Source organism: Agaricus bisporus, assembly GCF_000300575.1.
Source record: "Agaricus bisporus var. bisporus H97 unplaced genomic scaffold AGABI2scaffold_10, whole genome shotgun sequence".
NCBI classification, from domain to species: Eukaryota; Fungi; Basidiomycota; class Agaricomycetes; order Agaricales; family Agaricaceae; genus Agaricus; species Agaricus bisporus.
This window is the reverse complement of record NW_006267345.1, coordinates 576437-599027: the sequence shown is the minus strand read 5'-3', so window position 1 is coordinate 599027 and position 22591 is coordinate 576437. Positions and strand designations below refer to the sequence as shown.

Here is a 22591-nt window from a genome sequence, read left to right as displayed (position 1 = left end):
GTCACGCGGACTGATACAATGGACAATTCATTTGGATTCAATATTACAGAACATTCAAACAACCCAACCAGTACCACATAAATTGGACACTTTCCCCCAAATCAATGGAACTGGCATACAAAAGCAAGCCTCTCCTGTGGTAGACCCGCAATTGCAGCTTCACGTATACAGGCGAAATGCAAGAAACCGGGGCAATGCCGTCAAGGGCAGTACGACTACGCCACTGCCGCTTGTGTGGATGAACGCAACGCGCCGTAGCTTTTACATTTGCCGGCACACACTAGGGTCGTTTATTCTAAGAAGAAATGAGTAACGCTCGATAGATGCTACACCAAGACACATACTGGAGCGGGCTCTCATCTTTCTGCGTTTGCGCCTAAGCCTACGAGACCTCTTCTTTTTCCATTTCTCTCTCATTCTGCATAACAAAATATGATCAGTGCACGAAAGAAAGTCAGCAAGAGGAGGACATACTCGACGATATGACGGAGGAGATGGAGGGGTCGCAATACCAAGCACACCACGATCTATGCTGGTCCTGTACAGTTCTGACCCATCTTTTCTCACGAGTACATGACGTCACGGATCAGTTGCTGCTATTTCGATCCTCATGAGCCGACGCCGACACGTCTCCGCCGCTTTGCGCGACGAGGTCACTGAATACTCCAGTCTCCTCCGTGCCCTCAGGACTTCCCATACGCTCGACGTCGCCGCACATCTTACCCAGCCTCAGCAGCCCTCTGGCCTCGAACGCCATGCGTCAGAACCGGAAGCGTTTTCGACAACACCATCAACTAACACTAGCGAACCAAGCCGGGCTCAATCTGAGCCAGAACTGCGCGACTGGAAGAATAGAGATCAATGGACACGTTGGCCCATGCTATTGAAAGATGTACCGCCGCCAGATTGGAGTCTACAAGACGAAATTGGAAGTATTGTGCGGCAAATTCTCGCACCTGTTGAGACCAACACCAAAACCGAGGAGGACGCAGAATTGGACCATGACAGCGACCGCGATGATGAAGATACATATATGCGACATCTTGCCGAACTTATCACTCCCGTCATTGAGACCCGTCTTGAATCACTCTTCGCCATTATATGCGCACACACAGTGGCTCGTCCTGATAGCATGCAAAATCGGATTGAGCCATTGACCTGGGACGATCTCTCCAACATCCTTAGCTCTCCAATGGCCTCTCACTTGGTCGATGAAACGTACATTTCCCACTATTACTACAAGTCTGCCTTCACTAACCTCTTTCAGTGTATTACAGAATGTGGTCAACCGGATGCAAACTGTCGATTATAACCCTCCGTCAAACTCGAAACCAAATGCTATTTCTTCCCCTTCGCCTGCTACTGGTGCGCTTCATCTATTCTGCCATTGCATATCAACTTACACTCTTATCAATCAGCTCTCCGTCGTCAATCACTGGTCAATTCTAGTCGCTCCCGCCTCAACGGTTTACTGTCTACACATGATGCCTCGCTTTTCCAACAGACAATTCCGTCACCAGGAGACAAATATCTGAGTACGTACCAGCTTACGAGCAAGAAAAGGACAAGGAGGATAGGTCGGAAGAAACAGAGAGCAGATTATGGAGAGTCAGAAGAAGATGCCGATATTGAAGGGGCAGACACCACTGAGGAGCCGACTGTTGAAGGTGATCATATGAACGATGATGACAGCTCAGAATGGGACGGGGATTCGTAGGCATATCCCAATGCAACAACGATGAAAGTTGACGCCTGGTCTCACCGACCAACAGAAATCCTCTTTTCTACTGGCACCATGCTCCTTACAATGTGGACGTCCTGCCTCTTCAAATTCGAGCCGCATCGTGCAGCCAAGGTCTCACTTTTGTTAATCTCGCTATCGAACTTGGCGGATTGGGGAGGCAGTTAATTTCAGCAAGTACGAAAGGTTCCTGGAGGTGGAATGAATACCCCGCCCCAAGGGCTAGAGTTGTGCCGGGATCTATCATGGCGAATCAGGCATCTTGAGCTATTGCTGACTTGGAGTTGAGTACTGCACAAGCACCACAAGCATCACTGTATATACATCGTAGCTAGAGTACAGGAAACTTCCATCGACTATGAATTTCTCATGCCCGTTGATTTTCTCTCCTCAGGCATCTTTAAACTTTCGAATTTCTTTGTCCTCCTCGAATGCCTTTTTGACCTGATTCGATAAACAGTATTTAGCCTCGTCAATCCACGGCAAAACTATGTATAATTACCTCAGTGAAGAAAGCGTCGTCGGTGAGGACGCGCAGGCCAGCACCTGCGAGTGCGATTGACATAACCAAACATTGCTTATGAGCCTCAATCATGGCAGCGGATTTTGCGAAATCGTGGGTATGGTTACCACCATTAGGGACTGTCGGAATGGAAAAGCTCGGATGGAGTGCAGGTAAGTCTGCTCAGGATGTCAGAATATAAATTGGCCTGAGCTCAAAGTTAGTACTTGCCGTAGCTGACGTTGCCCTACATATCAACGTGTAAATATGAAAAATGGGAAGAGAGTAGGAGCATACTTACAAAGTCCGTTGATGCATACCTGATACCCCATTCGTAGTCAATGGACCCATACTTGTTTAGCATGATATTCGCAACTTCATCACCTGTTCAACAGTCGGATACAGTTACCTCATCTCACAGTCAAACATATAACATACCCAAGGCCTTGTTTTGTCGAATGTCAAATGATTGACTCAGATGAGTAATTTTGACCTCGCAGCCAGACGCCTGCGCTGCACCACTAAAAAAAAATTCAGTGCCTATATTCCAAAAGCACGACTTCTTCAACGTACTGGAAACAAGGAAGGACTCGTTCCACAGTTGGCAACAATTCTGAACGAGTCGGTGCGCGGATGAAACAGCTAGGTATCAAAATGGGATTTCGAGTTAGAGGGAGAGTAGTGGAATGAAAGGTCCTAACATACATGAACCGGGCTTTGGCCGGGACGACTTGAGAACTACGTTAGAAAGTAATCATTTGAACTTGAAATCAAGACTCACTGTTTACTGCCCAATCGACCGCTTCAAAAATCCCATGGACACGAGTGGTGGGTTTAAGTTGTTGACGAAGGGCTGAGATATTGACATAACCCAGAACAGCTGCATCCAGTGCATTTCTTCCCTCCCAAGGAGAAAGAGCAGAATGGGCTCTAGAATAAATAAGCAAAAAGTAAATTTAACCCCTTTATATCATGAAAAACAGGTGTGAAATTCCTTACGGATGTCCTTCGTATTCGACTATCAATTTCTCTCGAGCGTAGCAGCTGGTGAGGCTGACTGATCCCAAGGGACCAGGAGCGGGATGGCACCTTTGAATCGCATCAGTCTATATCCTGGAATCAATGAACAAAAAACAAATCACATCAAACAGGCATCCATGCCTTTGTAGGCACCTTCCTTGAGCAAAATGGCCTTTCCATCACCACCTTCCTCGGCTAAAGTCGGTGTTGTAAGCGAAGAGTGTACGCTGATTTACAAGACAGTACGAACCAGGCGTTCCTAAAAGGACAATCTTGCCTGGAATGTTATGTTTCTCGAGAGCAGCTCGTAGACCTAGAGACACAGCGACACCTGGAATGATAGATGAGATGTGGAATTCATCCTATCGCTAAACGCAAAACATACCAGCTATTCCAATGAGATTGTGACCACAAGCATGTCCGATATCCGGAAGAGCGTCCATCTGTATGGCAAAAAAGTCCTATAAAGAACGAAGTATTATCAGGAGTCAGGTATGCGCACCTCAGAATTGACCCCGATAACTCTTCCTCCCTGCCCATGTTCAAACGTCGCTTCCCAGGCAGTTTCAAGATGAAGATGTTCTGTAACCTTCCATCCGTGTTTCCTCATAAAGGCTGTGTAGGTGTCGTGTGCATAACTTCCAGATCGTCTGAGAAAAGTAGACGGTCAAAGTCGACGAAACATACTATTCTTTGAATAGAAGCTCAGGGTGACCTAACCGGGTCGTTTTCAGGGTTCCCGATCATTTACTATGTCAAATTACATCGACTTACCGTGGATATCAAGACTTAAAGCCCTAAGTTCCTCACTCAACCCATTGATCGTGTCATCGATGGTCTTCAACACTTCAGGTTTGTACAATCGTTCTGGATGAGGATCCTGAGGAGCAGGCGTCGCCTTATCATCACGATGCCATAAAACCGCATCGTTCCAAGATTGCTGGGGTTCATGATCGCCTTCACACATCGTGGGGAGAAGGATACAGGGGCTAGACTTTCCTTTCTCATGGAGAATTGTCTGTCTTCCATTAGGAAATGCAACCGTGTATCATTCATCATTCAGCTGACCTATTGTTGGGGCTGCGTCGTAAAAAGCATGCCCTATTATCATAGGAAGGGCGGAATAATGATCAGAGGTCTCGTCCCTCATACGCGCCTATAAAGGTACATACAGAGGTCGCATAGATGAAATCAAATATTGTATCAATGTCATGCGGAAACACTACATCCCGTCGCCGATGCACCAGTTCCGCGGAACGATGTATCGAGAAGCAAAGCTCAAACGATCGGACTGTACACGGCATATTCAACATAAGCACAGACTCGCTTTGCTTTGGCACGAGATTATTGTTGCCTGCAAATTTAAGAGTAGATAGCTGGTTCAGATAGATAACATTGTAACAGGTTTTATAACTACATGAAGGGGAGCAACGAGAACGAGGGACTCATCTCCTTGTACTATTAAAGAAAAGATGGAGGGTGTTTCATGCGCACATCCAAGATATTGCCAAAAACAATTACTGTTGGAGTTGAGTTTTCAATTTTCGAATCTCTTCGTCTTCTTCGAAGGCCTTTTTGACCTAAGCAATGGTTACATCAGTATGCGCCAATTATGCGCATGAAAAATTCGTGTTACCTCTTCAAAATAAGTGTCATCGGTGAGGACTCGGATTGCTGTACCCGCAAGTGCGATGGAAATTATCAGACATTGTTTATGTGCCTCAACTGTAGCCGCAGCTTTCGCAAATTCGCGGGTGTGATTACCACCATTGGGAACTGTAGGGATGGCGAAACCCGGGTGAAGGGAAGGTAAGGCTGTACAACAATTAGATCGGGGGGTAACATGTGTGTCTGATTTACCATAAGAGACGTTTCCCTGCAATAAGAACATATCAGTAAGAGGATTGGGCGGTTGCTTATTTGCTCACAAAATCTGTCGAGGCACCGCTAATGCCCCACCCATAATCGATGGATCCATGATGATTCAGGATAATGTTCGCAACTTCATCCGCTGTGAGGGGTAGGGGTCTGAGCTAGTTGTGCTCCAATGTGACTGTAATATCTTACACAAAGCTTTGTTCTGACGGAGTTCCCATATTTCGCCAACTGGAGTGATCGTAACTTTGCAGCCAGTCGCCAACCCACCAGCCCTGGGAGACAATAAGCAACGAACTGGAAGAAGGTTGGCATATGACATACTCGAAACACGGATAAACTCTTGTTGCAGTCTCTTTCATTTCTGCGCGCGTAGGAGCACGGACGAGGCAACTGCCCACTGCTGCGTGAAAAGGGCATCATGTCGTTGGCAGACGACGTACGTAAATTTAGCCTTATCCGGGATGACTATATGTTATAGAATTCATGAGATGAATCAAAGGATCGAGAGACGTGACAAACTGTTAGGCGCCCAATCTTGCCCTTCGAAAATTCCGTGGATGCGATGCGTCGGTTTGATTTGTTGGCGAAGAGCAGAAATATTATTGTACGCCAAGATTGCAGCATCTAATGCGTTCCTGCCCTCCCAGGGTGAAAGTGAGGCATGGGCACTGTAATAGGATCAACTCAATACATAGTTGTGCGAGAGAGAGAACGAACGTATGGCCCTCGTATTCTGTAAGTATTGGTTGAATGGCAAGGCTGCCACTGAGACTGATAGATCCCAGGGGACCAGGGGCCGGATGGCACCTTCAAAAGATTTACAACCATCAGTTTCTGAATCTTTGGAACGAATACAGCAGTACATCAGGCAAACGTCCATGCCTTCGTAGGCTCCTTCCTCGAGTAAATCGACTTTTCCATTGCCACTTTCCTCGGCTGTTTATACGATTTCAACAAATTACAGAGTGGTGAATTATCGAAAAAGTAGACACATACCTGGTGTTCCTAGAAGGACGATCTTGCCAGGTATGTCGTGTTTTTGCAGGGCAGCGCGCAATCCAAGCGAAACAGCAACACCTTTTGCAATTAGTAGAGAGATCTGCTATTTCAAGACTGAACATACCCGCGATACCAATCAAATTGTGACCACAGGCGTGTCCAATTCCATCCAGGGCGTCCATCTGGAGAGACGATTGTTTTACGGAATAATTGTGGGAGAGACTGGTTCGAATACCTCTGAGTTTATACCGATCACTCTCCCTCCTTGACCGTATTCGAAGGTTGCCTCCCAAGCAGTCTCAAGATGGTGGTGCTCCTTGACATTCCATCCGTGCTCTTTCATGAATTTCGTGTAAGCGTCATGTGCATAACTACCATCGTATGGTAAGCCTGTATCAGGTAAAGTGTTCGAAGACGCACTATTCCTTGAAACTAAGTTCGGGATGCGCTACGGAATTAGGCAATGGGCAGCGCGTTGGTCAGAAGAGACTTAGGAACGGATCAATTTCAATCATTACGTACCATGGATGTCCAAGCTTAGGGCCCTGAGCTCATCGCTAAATCCTTGGATTGTTCCTTCAATCGTCTTCAATACTTCGGGTTTGTATATACGCTCGGGATGAGGGTCCTTCGGAGCTGGGGTCCATTTATCTTCTGGTCGCCATGGGTCATTGGTCCAGGTTTTCTGTGGCTGGCCTGACATTGGTATCGTGTGGACTCAGGACTCGGGAGGAAGAGTATTCCAAAGTTCACTTCTATCCATAATCGATAAAAGAAGCTTTATGTATGTCTATACAGCAATCAAACCGGCTTCCCAGACTCCTAAATACCCAGCCCGTTAACTGCAGTCTCCAAAACGAGCAGTCATATATCATATGGTGATGGCCGATCCATTTTTGTTGCCAGCCTTTCAAGCGATTAGTAGTGCGAGTTTGAAAACAAATCATACATACTCGAACAAAGATGGACCCTCTTTGCTGTCTCTGTCGTCTTTCAGCGTGTGTAAGGGCACAAACAATGTAACAGCGGTAACTTAAATAAATAAGCCCACAGAAGAAATATATGACGCGCATGAGTTTGGCCTTGTCCGGGTGCTAGATGCCCGGTCTTGTCACCATTGAGCGCTTGAGAGATTTAACTGTTCTACTTCAGGTTGACGTTAGGAGCTGAGGAACTGCCAGTGGGCTGCATATGTGAGTGCATGTGGCTGGGCATGGCAATCAGAATCAGAATCATCCATCAATGAGATTGCGAGTCGTCCCTTGTTCACGTTCCACATGGTTGACCCCAATATTACAGCTTTCATTGACCGCCAGCGCGTGCTGTTGACAAAAGAGCGTCTAGCAGAAGTTGAACGTAGTTCACTCCTACTTTCAAATTGTGGGCCGAAGCTTTTGGAACAGAAAGGGTTGTCTCTCGGTGGCCTTGGTGTTGCAAATATCAACATCGGCTTGGGTGGTAAAACGTACGGCCATTTCTCTTTCTCTTGCGTTGTTTTTTTTTATGTCTGGAAGGATAGACTCGTAGAACTTGATCGCCCAACAGCCTACCATACCTCGCCTTTGTTTCCTCCTCACACCTTCAGGTGCGGTTCAACAGAAGGAAATATGATTTCGAGGTTTATCCGATATGTAGGCCGGGAGATCTTGCACGAATAGAGCCCAATGTTTCTGGAAATGCACCAGCCAAGAAACCAAAAAAGACGCCAGTAGGCGATGAGAAGGTTCAGCAGGAGGCTGAAGGTGTCGTTTACAAGGTAGACAGACTTTGATCTTCCTGCATTTGATCTCATCATGAACCTTCCTAGGTCTCTGACACACGTATTGTCATCGCTATAGACCCCGCAGAGGGTAGTTCCGATGACCTCAATCTACCGGAACGATGTCGCGTCGTCAAGCTTGCTAATAGTGTCACCTACGATAGGTGCACTCTGGCCTCACGAATCACCTTCTGAGCTGACTCGCCATTCAGAATGGACAAGGCAATAGACCGACTGGAGAAAATAGTGGAAGGTCGTTCGGTATGTAATGACTCGCCTTCCTTTTGCAGTTGCTGACCTACTCTCTAGGACAATAAATTTGCTCAAATGACGTCTCTGATACAGGTTCTGCTCGGCATACATCCACCCTCTGAACGAAATCACATCTCCGCCATCGCTTTCTTTGACGACAGTCTCAATGAAAGTCAGAAGGAAGCGATCAAGTTTTGCTTAGAATCGCCTGAAGTAGCCTGTATTCATGGACCTCCAGGTTTGCTCACCACTCGACGTGTTGCTCATGCCAATGTTTCTAAGATCCAAACAGGGACAGGAAAAACACATACATTGATCGAAGTTATACGTCAGTTGACAACCGTTACGCCTTCAAACCTAACACCTAAGCGGGTTCTTGTTTGTGGTGCATCTAATCTCTCTGTCGATAACATTATGGAGAGGTTGCTAGCCTTGCCAGCGTCAGAGAAAGGCGAAAAGCTGAAAGTCACGCGCATTGGCCACCCTGCGCGAGTCATGTCCCATCAAGGAATTCTGGATAGTACCCTTGAGGTTCAAGCCACACGAACTGACCAGGTATATTGTATCTTCAAAGACAGCCTTACGTTTATTGATAATTCACAGGCAGCCCTAGCCAAAGATGTCAAAAATGAGCTTGAGGCAACTCTGAACCTCCTTTCTGGTAAGGGGAAGGGTGCCAAGGGTAAGCCACCAAGAGGTGTTGAAAGGAAGAAATTATGGGAGGAGGTAAAGGCCCTTCGTAAAGAGTATGTTTTCAAAGATGAGACAGGGGAAGGCAGCTAAAGCTGATTTAGATATCGTCAGCGAGAAGGGGGCGTTGTCAAATCAGTCCTCAGCGAAGCTCAGGTGCGTCATATTTAGTTCTATGAGAAACGTCTCCCTGAAACGATGATAGGTCGTGCTCTCTACATGTCATACTTCTGGAGGCCGACAGCTTCAAAGCCACGATTTTGATGTCGTTATCATCGACGAGGCAACGCAAGCCTTAGAAGCGGTATATTGTTCCGATCGTTTATGGACTATGAACTCATAGTCTTTGTCGTAGGTCTGCTGGATACCTATATTCAAAGCCCGGAAGCTCATCCTTGCTGGTGACCCTATGCAGCTACCACCAACAATCATTTCGATTAACCAAGAGACGGAGTCTAAAACGATGAAGAGAGCAACACAAACTTCTAAGAAGGGTTCCAAAGTCGCTGCAAAGGATCCGTCTTCATCGCCTGATCCTGAAGACAAGGCGGAATCTCCTGGAGATGACATGCCGAAAGTTAATGTACCCGCGACACGGAAGCCTCAGCCAGTTCTTCTTCCTCCTCACACACTTGAGACCACGTTATTCGATCGCCTTGAGCAAATGTATGGTCCTCGTATTAAGCGGATGCTCCAGGTACAATATCGGTAGGTCTGTGCCGCTTTATTTGCACACTTTTAACTAAACAAATTGCTGCCCTAGAATGCACGCTCAAATCTGCGAATTCCCGTCTGAGACTCTCTACTCGTCTAAACTTCGATCTCATGAATCTGTCACATCCCATCTGTTAGATGACTTGCCCAATGCTAGCGCTGAGTCGGAAGACGATTCAAAGGAGTTGCTGCAGACACCTGTAGTGTTCTTTGATACAGCTGGGTGCGAATATTTTGAGAGGGTTAATAGCACAGACGGGGATGAAGGGAGTCGGTCTAATGAGAACGAAGCGACTGTCGTTAGTAACTGGGTCGATAAGTTGGTATGCACGTTTTTGACTTCGTGGTTAACTCTCTCAGTTGTCATTTTATCAGATTGGTGCGGGTATTGACTCTTCACAAATAGCCATCATCACACCGTAATTGTTTCGTGTACACCTTTGGAAGATTCTGATGATTGATGTGTGATTTATATGCAGGTATCAAGCACAAGTGACGCTGCTGACGTCCTTAATCAGGCCTAAATATGGTTCTGAGCTTGAGATCGGCACCGTTGATGGTATGCAAGGACGGGAGAAGGAGGCTATTATCATCAGTCTTGTTCGGAGTAATGATACAGTAAGTTTTGTTTAGTCTACTCTGATACACTTTAACTTTACATCTTCCAGCGGGAGGTTGGGTTCTTGAAAGAAAAACGGAGATTAAACGGTAAGATCTTCATTTCTGGTTCGATGTTGATAAGATATTGAGATATGGGACTTAATCCAGTGGCCATGACGCGGGCTCGACGGCATCTCGTGCGTGCAAGCCTTTTGTAACACTTCATGCGCTGGAATGCTGATCCAGCTTTTTAGTGTATTGTTGGTGATTCGTCAACAGTTACACATGGCGGTGCATATCTGAAAAAATGGGTGGCGTGGTTGGACAACAATGCTGATGTGAAATTCGCCGGGATAGACTAAACAGCGGGCGTTCGAATGCGGATACAAATTGTCACATTAAGATTGGCTGGAATATTGGAGGATGAAAAAGATGATAACAAGCATGATAAGAAGACCTAGGAATTCTAATACTTTTTGATGTCAGAGAGAGAGGCATATTCGGCAATTGACAGGTTGTCTTTGTATTTCTAGATGACCTCTGCCATAACGTGCCACACAAGCCGAGAGACAGCAACGAGTTCGGGACCGACGAGTTCCATGCATACCTTCATCTTCGTCGACTTCTCCGCTACTCATTTGAGTCCATCCGCGACTTCCGGTGCTATCATTTCCCTTCAGTCAGCTCTTCTCGAGCGATCAGCATGCGACTCGATGCGAGGTATTCGCTGAGCCGTTCTAGATAGCATAGTATCAACTCGCACAGTCGAGACTTAACAGTTCCAAGGAAACACTATGAACGTATTTTATTATGTTGCATGATTTCGTAGCATTTACCGGATACCTAACATCAGAATAGGGTAGATTGTTTGATAGAACGGACGCTGCCCAGGTTTCTCATATCTGCCTGCCATTAGGTTCACAAAGCGCCGAAGATCAGGCCGCCCTTCGTCGGGGAAGTATTGTCCGAACCAGATCATAAGAGCACTATACTCAAACCATTCAGGGTAATAGCCTGCATGTTGCCAGTCTATGATCCAGAGCTGGTTGTCGTCTCCTAGAATGATGTTGCGTTCGTTGAGATCTAGGTAACATAAGTCGTAAGAAACCGAGGGGTGATTAAAAAAAATACCATGATGTGTCATGACCAATGGTGTTGAATTATCGAAAGGCGTCAGATCAGGAGGGGGTTTCTTCATCGCTTCTGCCCGGCGACGTGTAGACTCGAGGCGAGCAGCATAATATTCAGACAATTCCGCATAAGTGGAGAAAGGGCCTTCGCCACCCTCAATGAAGTGATGTCCCCAACATTTCTGCGGTTTCACACCAAGTGGACCGGGCACGGACGAAGTGAGCGAACGAAGCTGACGAATATAGAAACGCATCGTCAATGCAATGCGGAATTGCATCCAAAATCCTAGGGTAGACCAACACTGCGCCAAAGTGCGTCCGGGTATGTAACGCCGGAGAATAATGGTGCGATCGTCAACGCCATCGGTAAACTTGACAAGACGTTGCCATCGCGGAGTAAGAATAGTTGTATGTTCTCTAACAAAATTCGCTGCCCTCATTTCCAGTTCACATGATTCTCCCCCATATAAGCCAGACATATCGCCTTTGGCCACCACATCATGAGCAATTCGTATCGGGCCTGAATGGGAGCCCACGCCATCAGCCGGGGGACAGTTCAGGTACAAGTGGTTGATGTCTTCGTCGCTGAGCGATTCTGTAGAAAGAGGCTAGAAAATCGTATGAGTTTGGACACAAAAAAATGACAGAAGTTGCAGGTTACGCTCAAGTCAAGGTTTTGACGACGAGACAGCACCAAAGGTGTCAACATTGTTATAACAAAGCTTTGAAGGAGGCCATCGTTTGAAAGCCAGGCTAGCACACCGTCCATTGCTAAGGATAGCTCCTTACATTTACATAAACCTTTGTTGGTGTTTGGCTTCTCTATTCTCTCCAGCGTAAATCAAGCTTGATTACAGTGCGGCATATACGAGTCTGTAGTCATGGCCCACAACACTCTAATGTCTCTCTCCCACTTTCTTAGAACCTCGTAGGAACACTTTCCCCAAAATTGCCCTATGATGTTCTAAAATTTCTGACGACAAAACGATAGACCGCAACAGAAAAACCCAGTTCCACTTCATTTTATTTATTTCACGCGGCGCGACTATCGATGTGTAAGTGGGTCTTAAGTACCTGACCAGGAACTAGGTCCGACTACGCCCGATGCCGAAACTGCATAAGGAACGTGAAGCTTTAAAGGCCATAGAAAGCTGTTAACATTTCAAAAGTCAATAATGGCGATCTCCTTCTTGTGAACTCAGGGACAAACACCAGGTCATCGATACATCATATGACATACTGCATAATTTGAAGGCAAATATAATTCGCTGCCTGCTGGTTAATATACATGGCAAACAACACGCTTGTGCGAGCATCAGCTGATGATTATGCGTCGCAGCGACTTAATAACTGCAAGCAATAAGTGATTGACTGTTCCAAACAACAAACCAATTATGAGGTGTGGCGATAGGCCAGAACATTTTTCCATCGCCGCGTCTGGAATTGTACTGGGAATCTCCCAGACAGCTCCCAGACCTAACGAAAGCCTCTTGATATTGCCTTTTTGAACCATTCGATTGCCACAGCAATCCCGGTAGGAGCGAAATAACTCCATGGGGCAAAGTAGGATCGCTTGAATAAGGTCCTTCTGTATTGTCGAAATAATCGATAATCAATCAGTAGTGCTTCAAGACCGATAAATAAATGCATGCGATTGATTACGCCTCCTTTGTTACTCAACAGGAAATGTGACTCAGAAAAAGAAGACGCTTATTGTGGCGAGAGATACTGGTATTTTTTCTTTAAAGATGAAGAAGAGAAACAAGCAGCCGTTAAACTACCCCAACTTATGGCTACCAGCTTCGACCTACCTGAGCACACCTCTATTGTCAACAATTGTCGAAGCATCAATGCAGGGGATAAAGTATCTCGAGTGATCATCAGTGGTAGTCCCATTAGCACTGTGGAGGCACCCGACATCACCTACCATTATCGAATCTTCCTTGTCGTGCAACGAAAGGCGGGAAGCCCTGACCATTCCATCCGCCTCGATATGCAACCAGATACAAGCAAGAAGAACATTGGTATCCTGACACTGGATTACTTGGGCTACGAAGTTTCCAAAAATCCGCGGGCCATTAATTTCACTGCCACTGTCTGTGAAGGTGCTACCGTGGCTACATTTGTCAATCATTGGATAAAACTCAAACGAAATCAATACCAGTGCGTTTGTTTGCTGGTTGCGATTATTTATGGACGTCAATCTTACATTTGGCAAGGTTCAATGAACTTGCAGAGGGTTGTCGTTTTTGGTGCAAAACCCTTCTTGGTGACGCCGAAATTCAGGGTTTAATTGCTTCTGGATCTTTCGAAAATTTTGGAAAATGGGAGGAATTGATGAACAAGGAAAAGGGTCCTGGGCGTGTTCCAATTCCAATCGCGCGAGGTACTTTTATTTAGTCAGAAACTCAGATGCGAAGATTGTAGACGGTGGAATATTATCAGGGTGGATTATGACTTCCAGCTTCTATATATAAACCCAGTGCTGTTGACGAAAACAAGATAAAATCGAAAAAGGAAAGGGAAGAGATATATATATTTAATCCTACACTGATTGTGCTTAAAATAGGAAAACCCTGGGGAAAACACTCTCAGGCCTCAACGCGGGGAACCTCAGTATCTAGATAGCACCAGCCGGCCCGGTTATCGCATGATGGGATAACTTATCTCCATTACCAGTGACAAAACACTCGAATTGATCAGCAAGAGTTGAACGAATGACGAAATAGCATGACAATATACACAACAAACAAACAAAAAAACCGGGAACCGGAAAGTTCTAATACTCATCGACGTCAGGAAGAGAGGCATATTCGGAAGCCGATTGGTCATCCTCGTATTCCTCGATAACTTCTCCCATAGCATACCACATAATTGGAGAGATAGCAATGAGTTTAGGCCCGACAAGCTCCAAATATTCGTCTTCGTACGCTGGCATGGGAACTCCACTATTCACATCTCTCCGCGATCCCGTCTCGGGAGCTGGCGTCATCACTTCCTCTTCGTCAATCGGCGGAGGTGGACCCAAATGATCAACAGCAGTCCCACTTCTACTCGCCGCCATGGCAGCATTATAATTCATCGGTACCGGCGTCTGCGGAATCCCTCCACCAGAATACCTTATTCTTTCTTCTTCCCCATTTTCTTTACTTACAGGTTCCGTCCAACGTAAATCCAATACTCTTCCTTTGACCATACCATCCACAGCCCTCACGCCCAACTCACGACAAAGCATGAAGTAGGGTAGGTAAGGAGTTTCAGGTTTAGTTAGCCGACTCATAACCTTGAGTAATTGCATTGCTGTAAAGTCGGCTGAATAATATCCAGCGACCATCGCAACGGAACGATCGTTATTGGATAGGATATCCATATATGGGTCAGGTCCCAATGAGGTTGAAACCGGAGAGTACATTTTGAAACCTGCGGGGCCGAGATTGGGGTGTAGGGATTCGTGGATGCTTCCGCTAGTATGACTTGGCATAGCTCTGTCAGTTCTGTCAGCGCTGAGACCTCGAGCATGGCCACTTTCATTAGCAGTTGAATCTGGTGGACCTCCAGTCGCAGCTTGTGAAGAGTGGATGATGTGAAGGTTCAACAAGGCATGTGCTTGGAGGAAGTGCGAACTGGACTGAATGTCCAATTGGCCATTAGAATTGACTGCTTGCTAATTAGCCATAGTTGAAAGAACGATGTTCTGTAGCTTACTGAAATCTGAGATGAAATCATTCCAATGGGCAAGCTTGCCGCCAAAGGCTTCGTAGAGTGCTTCAAATTCTAGGCGACCACGGATGCGTTCTGGAACACGCGGAATGAGATGATCGCGGAAGAAAGCTCTCGTTTCGGCCTTGGTACAATTGCCGATAGTGATTATCTATTCGTAGAACTGTCAGACAAACTTCTCTGTGATTGTGTCACTCAAACCAAAGCTTACTTTACAATGTTGTATGACGTTGAATTGCCTTAGCCATGTTTGGTAGAAAGGATCACTTGTCGCATGGATAACATGACATAGTCTGTCCTGTTTCGTAAGAACCAGCATGGAGTCTAGCAGGCACTTCATGGTATCTGTCGACTGAATGAGAGAAGGCCTGTTTGAAAATTTTCATCGATTAACCAGGGAAGTCAAGTCAAGTCAAGTTGATCTCACAATTTGTGAGCCTCATCGAAGAAAATGACCTGAAATAAGTATAAATAACCCGGTTCCAAATAGAAGACGAAAACGTCATACCGGCATCCTCTTCACAGGCTTCACTTTTGGCTTAGGCTCTTCCACAGGCGTAGTTCTTTCCGCCGCCTTTCGCTTTACTCTCCATCGTCCAAACAAGCGCTTTTTTCGTTTGGGCGTAGTCGACGCATGCTGAAGATCTATACGCGTGGCATCGGAAGTGATTTCGGAATTTTGTTTGTGGCTCTCAGGACTACGTGCTCGTTCGCCAGAGGGGATGAACTCCCAATACTTCACCAGTGAATTCTAGAAAGGAACCAGTTCTATTCACAGATTCCACGGAACCGATCAATGGAAAACTTACTTGGAAGAGCTCCATGAGCCGAGCGACGTCACCTGTTCTTATTCGAGTCCGAGGATCATTAGGGTCCACCAGCCGATTTTCCACTTTTGCGCGATCGTACTATCACGTATGAGCTTGGGGGATAGGCCTTAGAGGTTTTGGGTGACAACTAACCTTGAAGCGCCATGCATCGTTACGGAAATCTTCATAACCTTCCATTTGAGAGGCAATCTCTTCAAAATACTGCTCCATCTGCGAGCTTAAGCTCGTGTACAAGCTCGACAGATCCGCAAATCCAGAAATCCTCAAATCGAAATGAAGGACATGGTATTGTGATTGAGAGAGAACTTCACGTAGAAGCGCAGTCTATAGATGAATAAAAATAAAATCCGGGGTTGGAGTATCCACCAGTGATCAGTTCCTCGTCATATTTAGTGATGGTAATTTGAACGAACCTTTCCCACCGAACTCGCACCGAAGAGGATCGTGAAGGAGGGTTCGCTCAGGCAGCGCTCAATAGTTTGCATCTCGGCCTTGCGGGGAAAAAATCCTGGGAGACGAGAAAACGTATGCCTTGGGTATGTATGAATATGCTCCCGCTGTTGCTCTTCAATCTCCTGTCGAGCTTCTGCGAGGAGAACTTTCGACTCATTCAAGGAGCGCAATGTTTCTCTAGGCTGAGTGACAACGCCATGATCATGAGTTTTGAAGTATGAAAGTTGCAGAAGGACTTACACTGGCAAAAACACTCAGGATTTCGCCCATCCCGAACAGATTGCGTTTCTGGAGGTCCGGACCAAGGAGAGAACGGCGGTGACGCGGAATATTACTTCTAAACAACCATTGCATTGACGGAATGCGACGCGGGTTTTGTGGAGGATGGGCAGGACGCAAGCTGCGAAGTTGCGCGGAGGTCGAGCTTTCTGCAGCTATATTTGTATTCATTAGGAATGAAGTTCACGCTTCAGTAGCAGCAGCAGCAGCAGATATGGGAGAACAGTCGTCAACGAGGCGAAGCGGAGAATAACAAGGTGAACGAACAAGGTCGTATAGGGAGCAAGAAGAGAATAATAAAAGCTAAGCGCCTGGTCGACCAGATATGAACGAGACATGAGTCACATACGTGTAATGAAAAATCATGTCGAAGGTCAAGGGACGTTCTGATAATGCGCTGTGCTGTCGTGTTGCACAGGTTCGGAACAAGTCGAACAGGCGTTTGCCACGAGGCAGCACTTGTTTCCATTCCATACGCAAAAATACACTTGATGACCATCAGGGTCAGTAGCGACAACTAACATGTCTGCTGGTCTTGGTCAGACGATCCTTGGAGTGGAAGAGGTATAGACTGACAGTGAGCAATTCAGCAATTGGGGCTGCTAAGAATGTGTACCGGAGGAGAGGAACTATTTCAGTTATGATGCAACACGTTTTGTTCTGGGTCAGAAACAGGTCAGAAATCTATATTTGCTTCACCTCAACGTTCAACGTTCAAATGGCATGGATCATTCATAATTCGAGCAGTCAATTCAATGAGCAAAAACCCAATCAAGTCTGACGTCGACTATCCGACCATTTCAAGGGAGAAGATCATCGAAGAGCCTCCTGCGGCAATTCGCGAGCCAGAGAGCATACATATAACATAAGTCACTGAAGATAAATAGGCATTCAGAATCCAATACTAACAGGAACCTATGGCCGAATTTCGAATACAGGATAGATCTTGAGCTAAATTCACTCAGCATCTTCGATTAGATGCAGGAAGTGCGGGCAAATTTGAGTATGACGAATCACGGGAACCGAAATAAATTAAAACTACACAAGCTATGAGCTGCGAGAGACATGAGAAAAATGTGGCCTGCGAAAGTAAAGGGAAGACTTACCCATAGTATCTACTGAACCTTCTGCTTTCCGCTGTCCTCAAGATGCCGTGCATTGACAGCCACAACGTGGTATGCAACCACAGCGAACATTGATAGGACACCGAGTGAATTAGCGAGAGTGTAGAGAGTCTGGTGCGATATCATGCTATAGTGCTGCAGAATAAATGCAAATCAGCGTGTGTTGCAACCTAGAACCAAAGAGGGACTAACGAGGATGAATTGTAGCAGGTGTTGCGAGCTGCTGATGTGTCTGCGAGGCAATCGACGTATTATTTGGCGTTGTTGACGTGTGATGCGGACGAGAACGGGTCTGTTCGACTCTCTCTCATCTCGTTAATTCCTCTCTAATTCTCCTGCATCATGAGGCCCACTCTCGCGCGCTCTGCCGAAATGCCCGGTCGTGAGTGTCTCTATGTTCGTTGGAAAAATAACTTGGAATAATTTTACTTCAACAGCTAGGGTCTATGTAAGGCCGCAGAATACATCAGAACGCAAGCTACTCACTTCACCTTATTCATAGACCCATTGGTGGGGCGACAAGCATGGCGCTGTAAAGCAAAAGGGTATTACCCAATACGGCACGTTCTCATGTCTCTTCATACGTTTCCATACTGACGATTCTAATTAGCCATCTCTCCCTGGCAGACGAAGGCCGCTCCTCACATGTTCCGTAATTACCTTTTCAACGGCTATCGTCGCATTTCTAGCGAACTCATCTTCTGGGTCCTTCCTTTCGGTATTGGTGCGTTACTGTCAATTCCCTGTCCCACCGCCATGATTCGGTTAATGACCAAACTCTGGCGATAGGATATGGGATCTATACTTGGGGCAAGAGTCGTTACGACTGGCAAAATACCAAGGCTGGACACTTGGCTGAAAGTGCAGAATAATCACCGTAATATCCAGGAGCCTTAGAGTCACATATAATAAACAAACACCTTGGGAACGAATAATGTTGCGTTTTAGAAACATCTTTCGGTCAATAACGTCTTGAACGTTTCTCTCTGCCTACCCAGCCCTCATACTGATGAAAGAGGTGACTGGTCCAATTTTTGCACCGCTGACGACGCAGCAGAACCTTCAAATTGATCCGTTGCAGTGACTCGTGACAGCCACTAAAGACATACGCCTTTCCGTTCCGATCCCAACTTCGAAATCAGTATCTCTGCTATGGCATGGTAGTTTGTCCGAGTTAGTTCAAGTGTTTCGTCCTATAATTTCTGACAAAACATTGTTAAATCAAAGGCTCCATAAATTCCCAGAGACTCATCTCTCAAGTCAAACAACCTTTTCAAAAAAGCACGCTGTATAAATGTTTGGTAGAAGGAAAGATTTCATGCCACGTTGATTGGCCTGTGTAAGGCTTACATCAAAATGTCGAAAGTTCTAGTCTCACTGCTTGAAATCGGCTTCTTTTCACGACTAAGGCCTTTTACGTGAATTACTGGGGCTAACTCCAAAACAGGACGCGACATCATTGCCTTGATAATCGGCAACAAAGAATTTCCCCCATATATTCTTTCATTGAACTTGCTTCTAAGCATCTTTTACACCCATCATGTCATACGCTTACAGAGATAACAACGTTCCCTGGATGTCGCCGGTGAAGTATTCTATATTGGTTAACTAACACACACGGTTTCCCGGATAATTTCTCCACAAGGGGATGTTCATGTTCTCTATAAAAGCCGGGAGCCAAATACTCCCAGTGAATAAAACATCCCCACTACCGACTTCATCTCATTCTTTCCACTTTCACTTTGATAATCATGGTCATCAAACTCTTTGGGCACCCCCTTTCAACCTGTACCAAACAGGTTGCGACAGTCTTTCATGAAAAGAAGGTCCCTTTCGAATTCTATGCAATAGATTTTGCAAAAGCCGAACACAAGAGCCCCGAGCACAAGGCCAAGCAACCTTTCGGACAAATCCCCTACATCGTAAGTAGCCAGACTTTCTTTCCCACTCTGTAAAAATCCGTGGTCTGATTTTCTGTAAATGGCAGGATGACGAAGGGTTTATTTTATATGAGAGTCGCGCTATTTGTCGCTACCTTGAGGACAAGTACCCTAACCAAGGAACGAAGCTTATTCCTTCGGATATTCGCGAACGTGCCTTGTTTGAGCAAGGCGCTTCCATTGAAACCAGTAATTTTGATGCTAAGGCTCAGCCTCTTGTAGCCGAGACCGTTTTCAAGGCGTGAGTTCTTCATTGTCGGCGGATATATGACGTCCAAGTGGCTGACACCATTTTCAGATTTCACGGCCAAACACCCGATCTAGTCAAAGTCGAAGAATTGAAAACTGCTCTCGCTGCGAAACTCGATGTCTACGACGAGATATTGTCCAAACAGAAATACATCGCGGGCGATGTAAGTGACTTTTGTCACTGTTCATATGCTTTTGCTAATCTGAGAATATATGTATCAGAATGTTACTCTTGCGGACCTTTTCCATCTACCATACGGCAGTTTACTCGCACCTGCTGGTATTAACGTGATACAAGAGAGGCCACACGTAGCGAGATGGTTCAAAGAATTGCAAAATCGCCCATCCTGGCAAGCCATAAAGGATGGTGTCAAGAGTTCTGCCTAGTTATTGTAGATATAATTCGCGTTTTACAATTAGTAATCCTACAAATGGACTTGTTTGCTGCTCCACGTTGCGAAGTTATACTGCCGATATTTCGACTCGACAAGGAAGGCCCGAATAGACGCGAGTGATAATTTATAAACCCAACATAATGTTATTCGTGGCGCTCCATAAGAAATAAGAAAGAAATTATTTCTCATAGGATCTATTTTAGGGATGCTAATAATAGATCTGAAGAAGGTTGCTAGAATATGTTACAGACAAAGTTCGACCTGAGGAGATCGGTTCATTTCCCCAGTAATTTTAAATGTAGTCAGGAGTTATCTTTCCAGGCCTTCTCTTCGTCAGCGGGACTGCTTCGAATCCCTTACAGCGTTTAGTGATCAGGCTTGCTCGAGTACCGCCAACACGAGCTGAAATATCATCTACTACTGTCAGCAACAGTTGAAGATTAGGAGTTGAATGTGAAACGCCTTGTAAGTGAAAATCGAACAAGTAGTTACGGTCAGCACTAGCAACGACTGCGAAATGGTGATATGATTGAGGTTCGCCGGTCCGCCTTTAATGAGACTTGGATAAAATTAAGATAGAATTGTCGGTTGGCTCCACGAAGTTCAAACCCCTACCGTTCCTAAGCCTCTCCGCTTGAGTGTAGACGTTTGCTATGCTAATATCGTTAAAGGATCTAACTGGCCTATAATTTACATTGCTGTCAACGTAGCATTGCCTGTATTGATTCGCTGCAGTAACCGCCGGTTATCAGTCGCTAGGGACATCCTACTCGTTCTGATCGAACTTCGAAATCAATATCTTTGTTGTGCAGGATAGTTTGCCCGAGATGAGGTCAAGAGTTTTGTTCAATAATAAATTTTTGACACAGAGTCGGTTAAGTCAAAGGCTCTTTAATATTTCCAGCGAGGCTCATCCTCTCGAGTTGCACAAACTGGAAAAGCTATGCTGTATAGATACTTGGGTAAAGGAAGGATTTCCTGCCACATTGAATGGTTTCTCAGCAATTTCCATTAAGTTGATGCCGATGACACAAGACCTTCGTGTCACCACATAAAATCAGCTTGAAATCAGCCTCTCTAATCACGACTAAACTCTTTTACGCGAATTATTAATCCAAAACTGGACGTGGCATGGCATCATTTCCTTGATGGCCGGCAACAAAGAATTTCCCCATATATACCCATTACATCGCTGCGTTTCTACTAGTAAGCTTATAAGCTTGTTTACGCTCACCAAATCCTACGCTTACAGAGGCAACGGCGTTGTATAGAAAGCTGAACCCGGGTTGCTTGGTAAATGATTCTATTCTGGTATAATGACGGCGCATGATGCCCAGATTAAATTCTCCATGGAAGAATATCCATGCCCTATAAAAGCCGGGAGTCAAATGCTCCCAGTAGATAAAACACTCCCACTACCGATTGTCATCTAGTTCTTTCACATTTACTCGATAATCATGGTCATAAAACTCTTCGAGGGTTCCACTTCAACCTGTACCACGCGGGTTGCGACAGTTTTCCATGAAAAGAAGATTCCATTTGAATTTCATCCAGTAGATTGGACAAAGGCCGAACACAAGAGCGCCGAGTTCAAGGCCAAGCAACCTTTTGGACAAATGCCCTATATCGTAAGTAGCCCGACTTTCTTTCCACTCTGTAAAATCCGTGGTCTGATTGTCTATCAATGGCAGGATGACGAAGGGTTTATTTTGTATGAGAGTCGCGCTATTTGTCGCTACCTTGAGGACAAGTACCCTAACCAGGGGACCAAGCTTGTTCCTTTGGATATTCGCGAACGGCCTTGTTTGAGCAAGGCGCTTCCATTGAAACCAGCAATTTTGATGCGATGGCATCGCCCCTTGTCTACGAGGCTGTCTTCAAAGCGTGAGTTCTCCATTGTCGGCGAATATGTGAGGTCCAAGTGGCTGACGCCATTTCCAGATTTCTGGGCCAAACAGCCGACCCAGCCAGAGTTGAAGAACTGAAAACTAGTCTCGCTGCGAAACTCGATGTCTATGACGAGATATTGTCCAAACAGAAATACATCGCGGGCGATGTAAGTGATCAATGCCACCGCTCATATGCTTTTGCTAATCTGAGAATATATATATCAGAACGTTACTCTCGCGGATCTTTTCCATCTACCATACGGCAGTTTGCTCGCACCTGCTGGAATCAACTTGATTCAAGAAAGGCCACACGTAGCGAGGTGGTTCAATGAATTGCAAAATCGCCCATCCTGGCAAGCCATAAAGGATGGTGTCAAGAGTTCTGCCTAATCGTTGTAAACATCAATTGCGCTTTCCTATCAGTAGC

At 45.7% G+C, this 22591-nt stretch overlaps 10 protein-coding genes across 10 annotated transcripts; 6 read left to right on the top strand and 4 right to left on the bottom strand.

Annotated features, from left to right (window-relative positions):
• Positions 1-685: 685 nt before the first annotated feature.
• AGABI2DRAFT_194871 (hypothetical protein) lies at positions 686-1506 on the top strand (the record flags this gene model as incomplete). Its single annotated transcript, XM_006455167.1, has 3 exons — positions 686-1218; positions 1268-1365; positions 1419-1506. Coding segments are annotated over exons 1-3 (525 nt in total), but the record flags the coding sequence as incomplete, so codon positions are not given.
• A 625-nt stretch (positions 1507-2131) lies between these two features.
• On the bottom strand, positions 2132-4230 carry AGABI2DRAFT_138470 (hypothetical protein; the record flags this gene model as incomplete). Its single annotated transcript, XM_006455166.1, has 15 exons — positions 2132-2185; positions 2244-2422; positions 2475-2490; positions 2545-2627; positions 2682-2764; positions 2817-2885; positions 2949-2973; positions 3025-3173; positions 3243-3332; positions 3386-3458; positions 3514-3594; positions 3649-3706; positions 3766-3901; positions 3951-3978; positions 4038-4230. 15 exons carry the CDS (start codon positions 4228-4230, stop codon positions 2132-2134), a joined length of 1317 nt encoding a protein of 438 aa, XP_006455229.1.
• Positions 4231-4854: 624 nt separating this feature from the next.
• On the bottom strand, positions 4855-6843 carry AGABI2DRAFT_76166 (hypothetical protein; the record flags this gene model as incomplete). Its single annotated transcript, XM_006455165.1, has 14 exons — positions 4855-5078; positions 5124-5139; positions 5192-5274; positions 5331-5413; positions 5463-5531; positions 5582-5606; positions 5661-5809; positions 5859-5948; positions 6005-6077; positions 6138-6218; positions 6265-6322; positions 6376-6511; positions 6561-6588; positions 6663-6843. 14 exons carry the CDS (start codon positions 6841-6843, stop codon positions 4855-4857), a joined length of 1296 nt encoding a protein of 431 aa, XP_006455228.1.
• Positions 6844-7417: 574 nt separating this feature from the next.
• On the top strand, positions 7418-10517 carry AGABI2DRAFT_145440 (hypothetical protein; the record flags this gene model as incomplete). The annotated part of the gene is made up of 15 exons (XM_006455164.1): positions 7418-7605; positions 7776-7896; positions 7948-8063; positions 8112-8160; positions 8245-8706; positions 8755-8897; positions 8946-8997; positions 9047-9145; positions 9197-9549; positions 9605-9878; positions 9931-9974; positions 10035-10173; positions 10224-10263; positions 10324-10352; positions 10410-10517. The coding sequence occupies 15 exons, from the start codon at positions 7418-7420 to the stop codon at positions 10515-10517; spliced, it is 2217 nt and encodes a 738-aa protein (XP_006455227.1).
• A 470-nt stretch (positions 10518-10987) lies between these two features.
• Positions 10988-12052, bottom strand: AGABI2DRAFT_209618 (hypothetical protein; the record flags this gene model as incomplete). The annotated part of the gene is made up of 3 exons (XM_006455163.1): positions 11947-12052; positions 11287-11893; positions 10988-11238 (listed from the first exon to the last, which is right to left on the bottom strand). The coding sequence occupies exons 1-3, from the start codon at positions 11992-11994 to the stop codon at positions 10988-10990; spliced, it is 906 nt and encodes a 301-aa protein (XP_006455226.1). The 5' UTR covers positions 11995-12052.
• Positions 12053-12933: 881 nt separating this feature from the next.
• AGABI2DRAFT_121162 (hypothetical protein) lies at positions 12934-13578 on the top strand (the record flags this gene model as incomplete). The annotated part of the gene is made up of 1 exon (XM_006455162.1): positions 12934-13578. One exon carries the CDS (start codon positions 12934-12936, stop codon positions 13576-13578), a length of 645 nt encoding a protein of 214 aa, XP_006455225.1.
• A 389-nt stretch (positions 13579-13967) lies between these two features.
• AGABI2DRAFT_180378 (hypothetical protein) lies at positions 13968-16642 on the bottom strand (the record flags this gene model as incomplete). Its single annotated transcript, XM_006455161.1, has 9 exons — positions 13968-14942; positions 14991-15156; positions 15217-15373; positions 15433-15461; positions 15514-15756; positions 15815-15913; positions 15968-16159; positions 16249-16470; positions 16529-16642. 9 exons carry the CDS (start codon positions 16640-16642, stop codon positions 14065-14067), a joined length of 2100 nt encoding a protein of 699 aa, XP_006455224.1. The 3' UTR covers positions 13968-14064.
• Positions 16643-17982: 1340 nt separating this feature from the next.
• Positions 17983-18681, top strand: QCR8 (ubiquinol-cytochrome c reductase complex subunit 8). The gene is made up of 5 exons (XM_006455160.1): positions 17983-18073; positions 18129-18139; positions 18194-18251; positions 18302-18415; positions 18481-18681. Exons 1-5 carry the CDS (start codon positions 18034-18036, stop codon positions 18561-18563), a joined length of 306 nt encoding a protein of 101 aa, XP_006455223.1. The 5' UTR covers positions 17983-18033; the 3' UTR covers positions 18564-18681.
• A 761-nt stretch (positions 18682-19442) lies between these two features.
• On the top strand, positions 19443-20332 carry AGABI2DRAFT_226615 (hypothetical protein; the record flags this gene model as incomplete). The annotated part of the gene is made up of 4 exons (XM_006455159.1): positions 19443-19613; positions 19679-19872; positions 19930-20044; positions 20103-20332. 4 exons carry the CDS (start codon positions 19443-19445, stop codon positions 20265-20267), a joined length of 645 nt encoding a protein of 214 aa, XP_006455222.1. The 3' UTR covers positions 20268-20332.
• A 1400-nt stretch (positions 20333-21732) lies between these two features.
• AGABI2DRAFT_121158 (hypothetical protein) lies at positions 21733-22554 on the top strand (the record flags this gene model as incomplete). The annotated part of the gene is made up of 4 exons (XM_006455158.1): positions 21733-21903; positions 21967-22159; positions 22234-22331; positions 22390-22554. The coding sequence occupies 4 exons, from the start codon at positions 21733-21735 to the stop codon at positions 22552-22554; spliced, it is 627 nt and encodes a 208-aa protein (XP_006455221.1).
• Between the last annotated feature and the right edge of the window lie 37 nt (positions 22555-22591).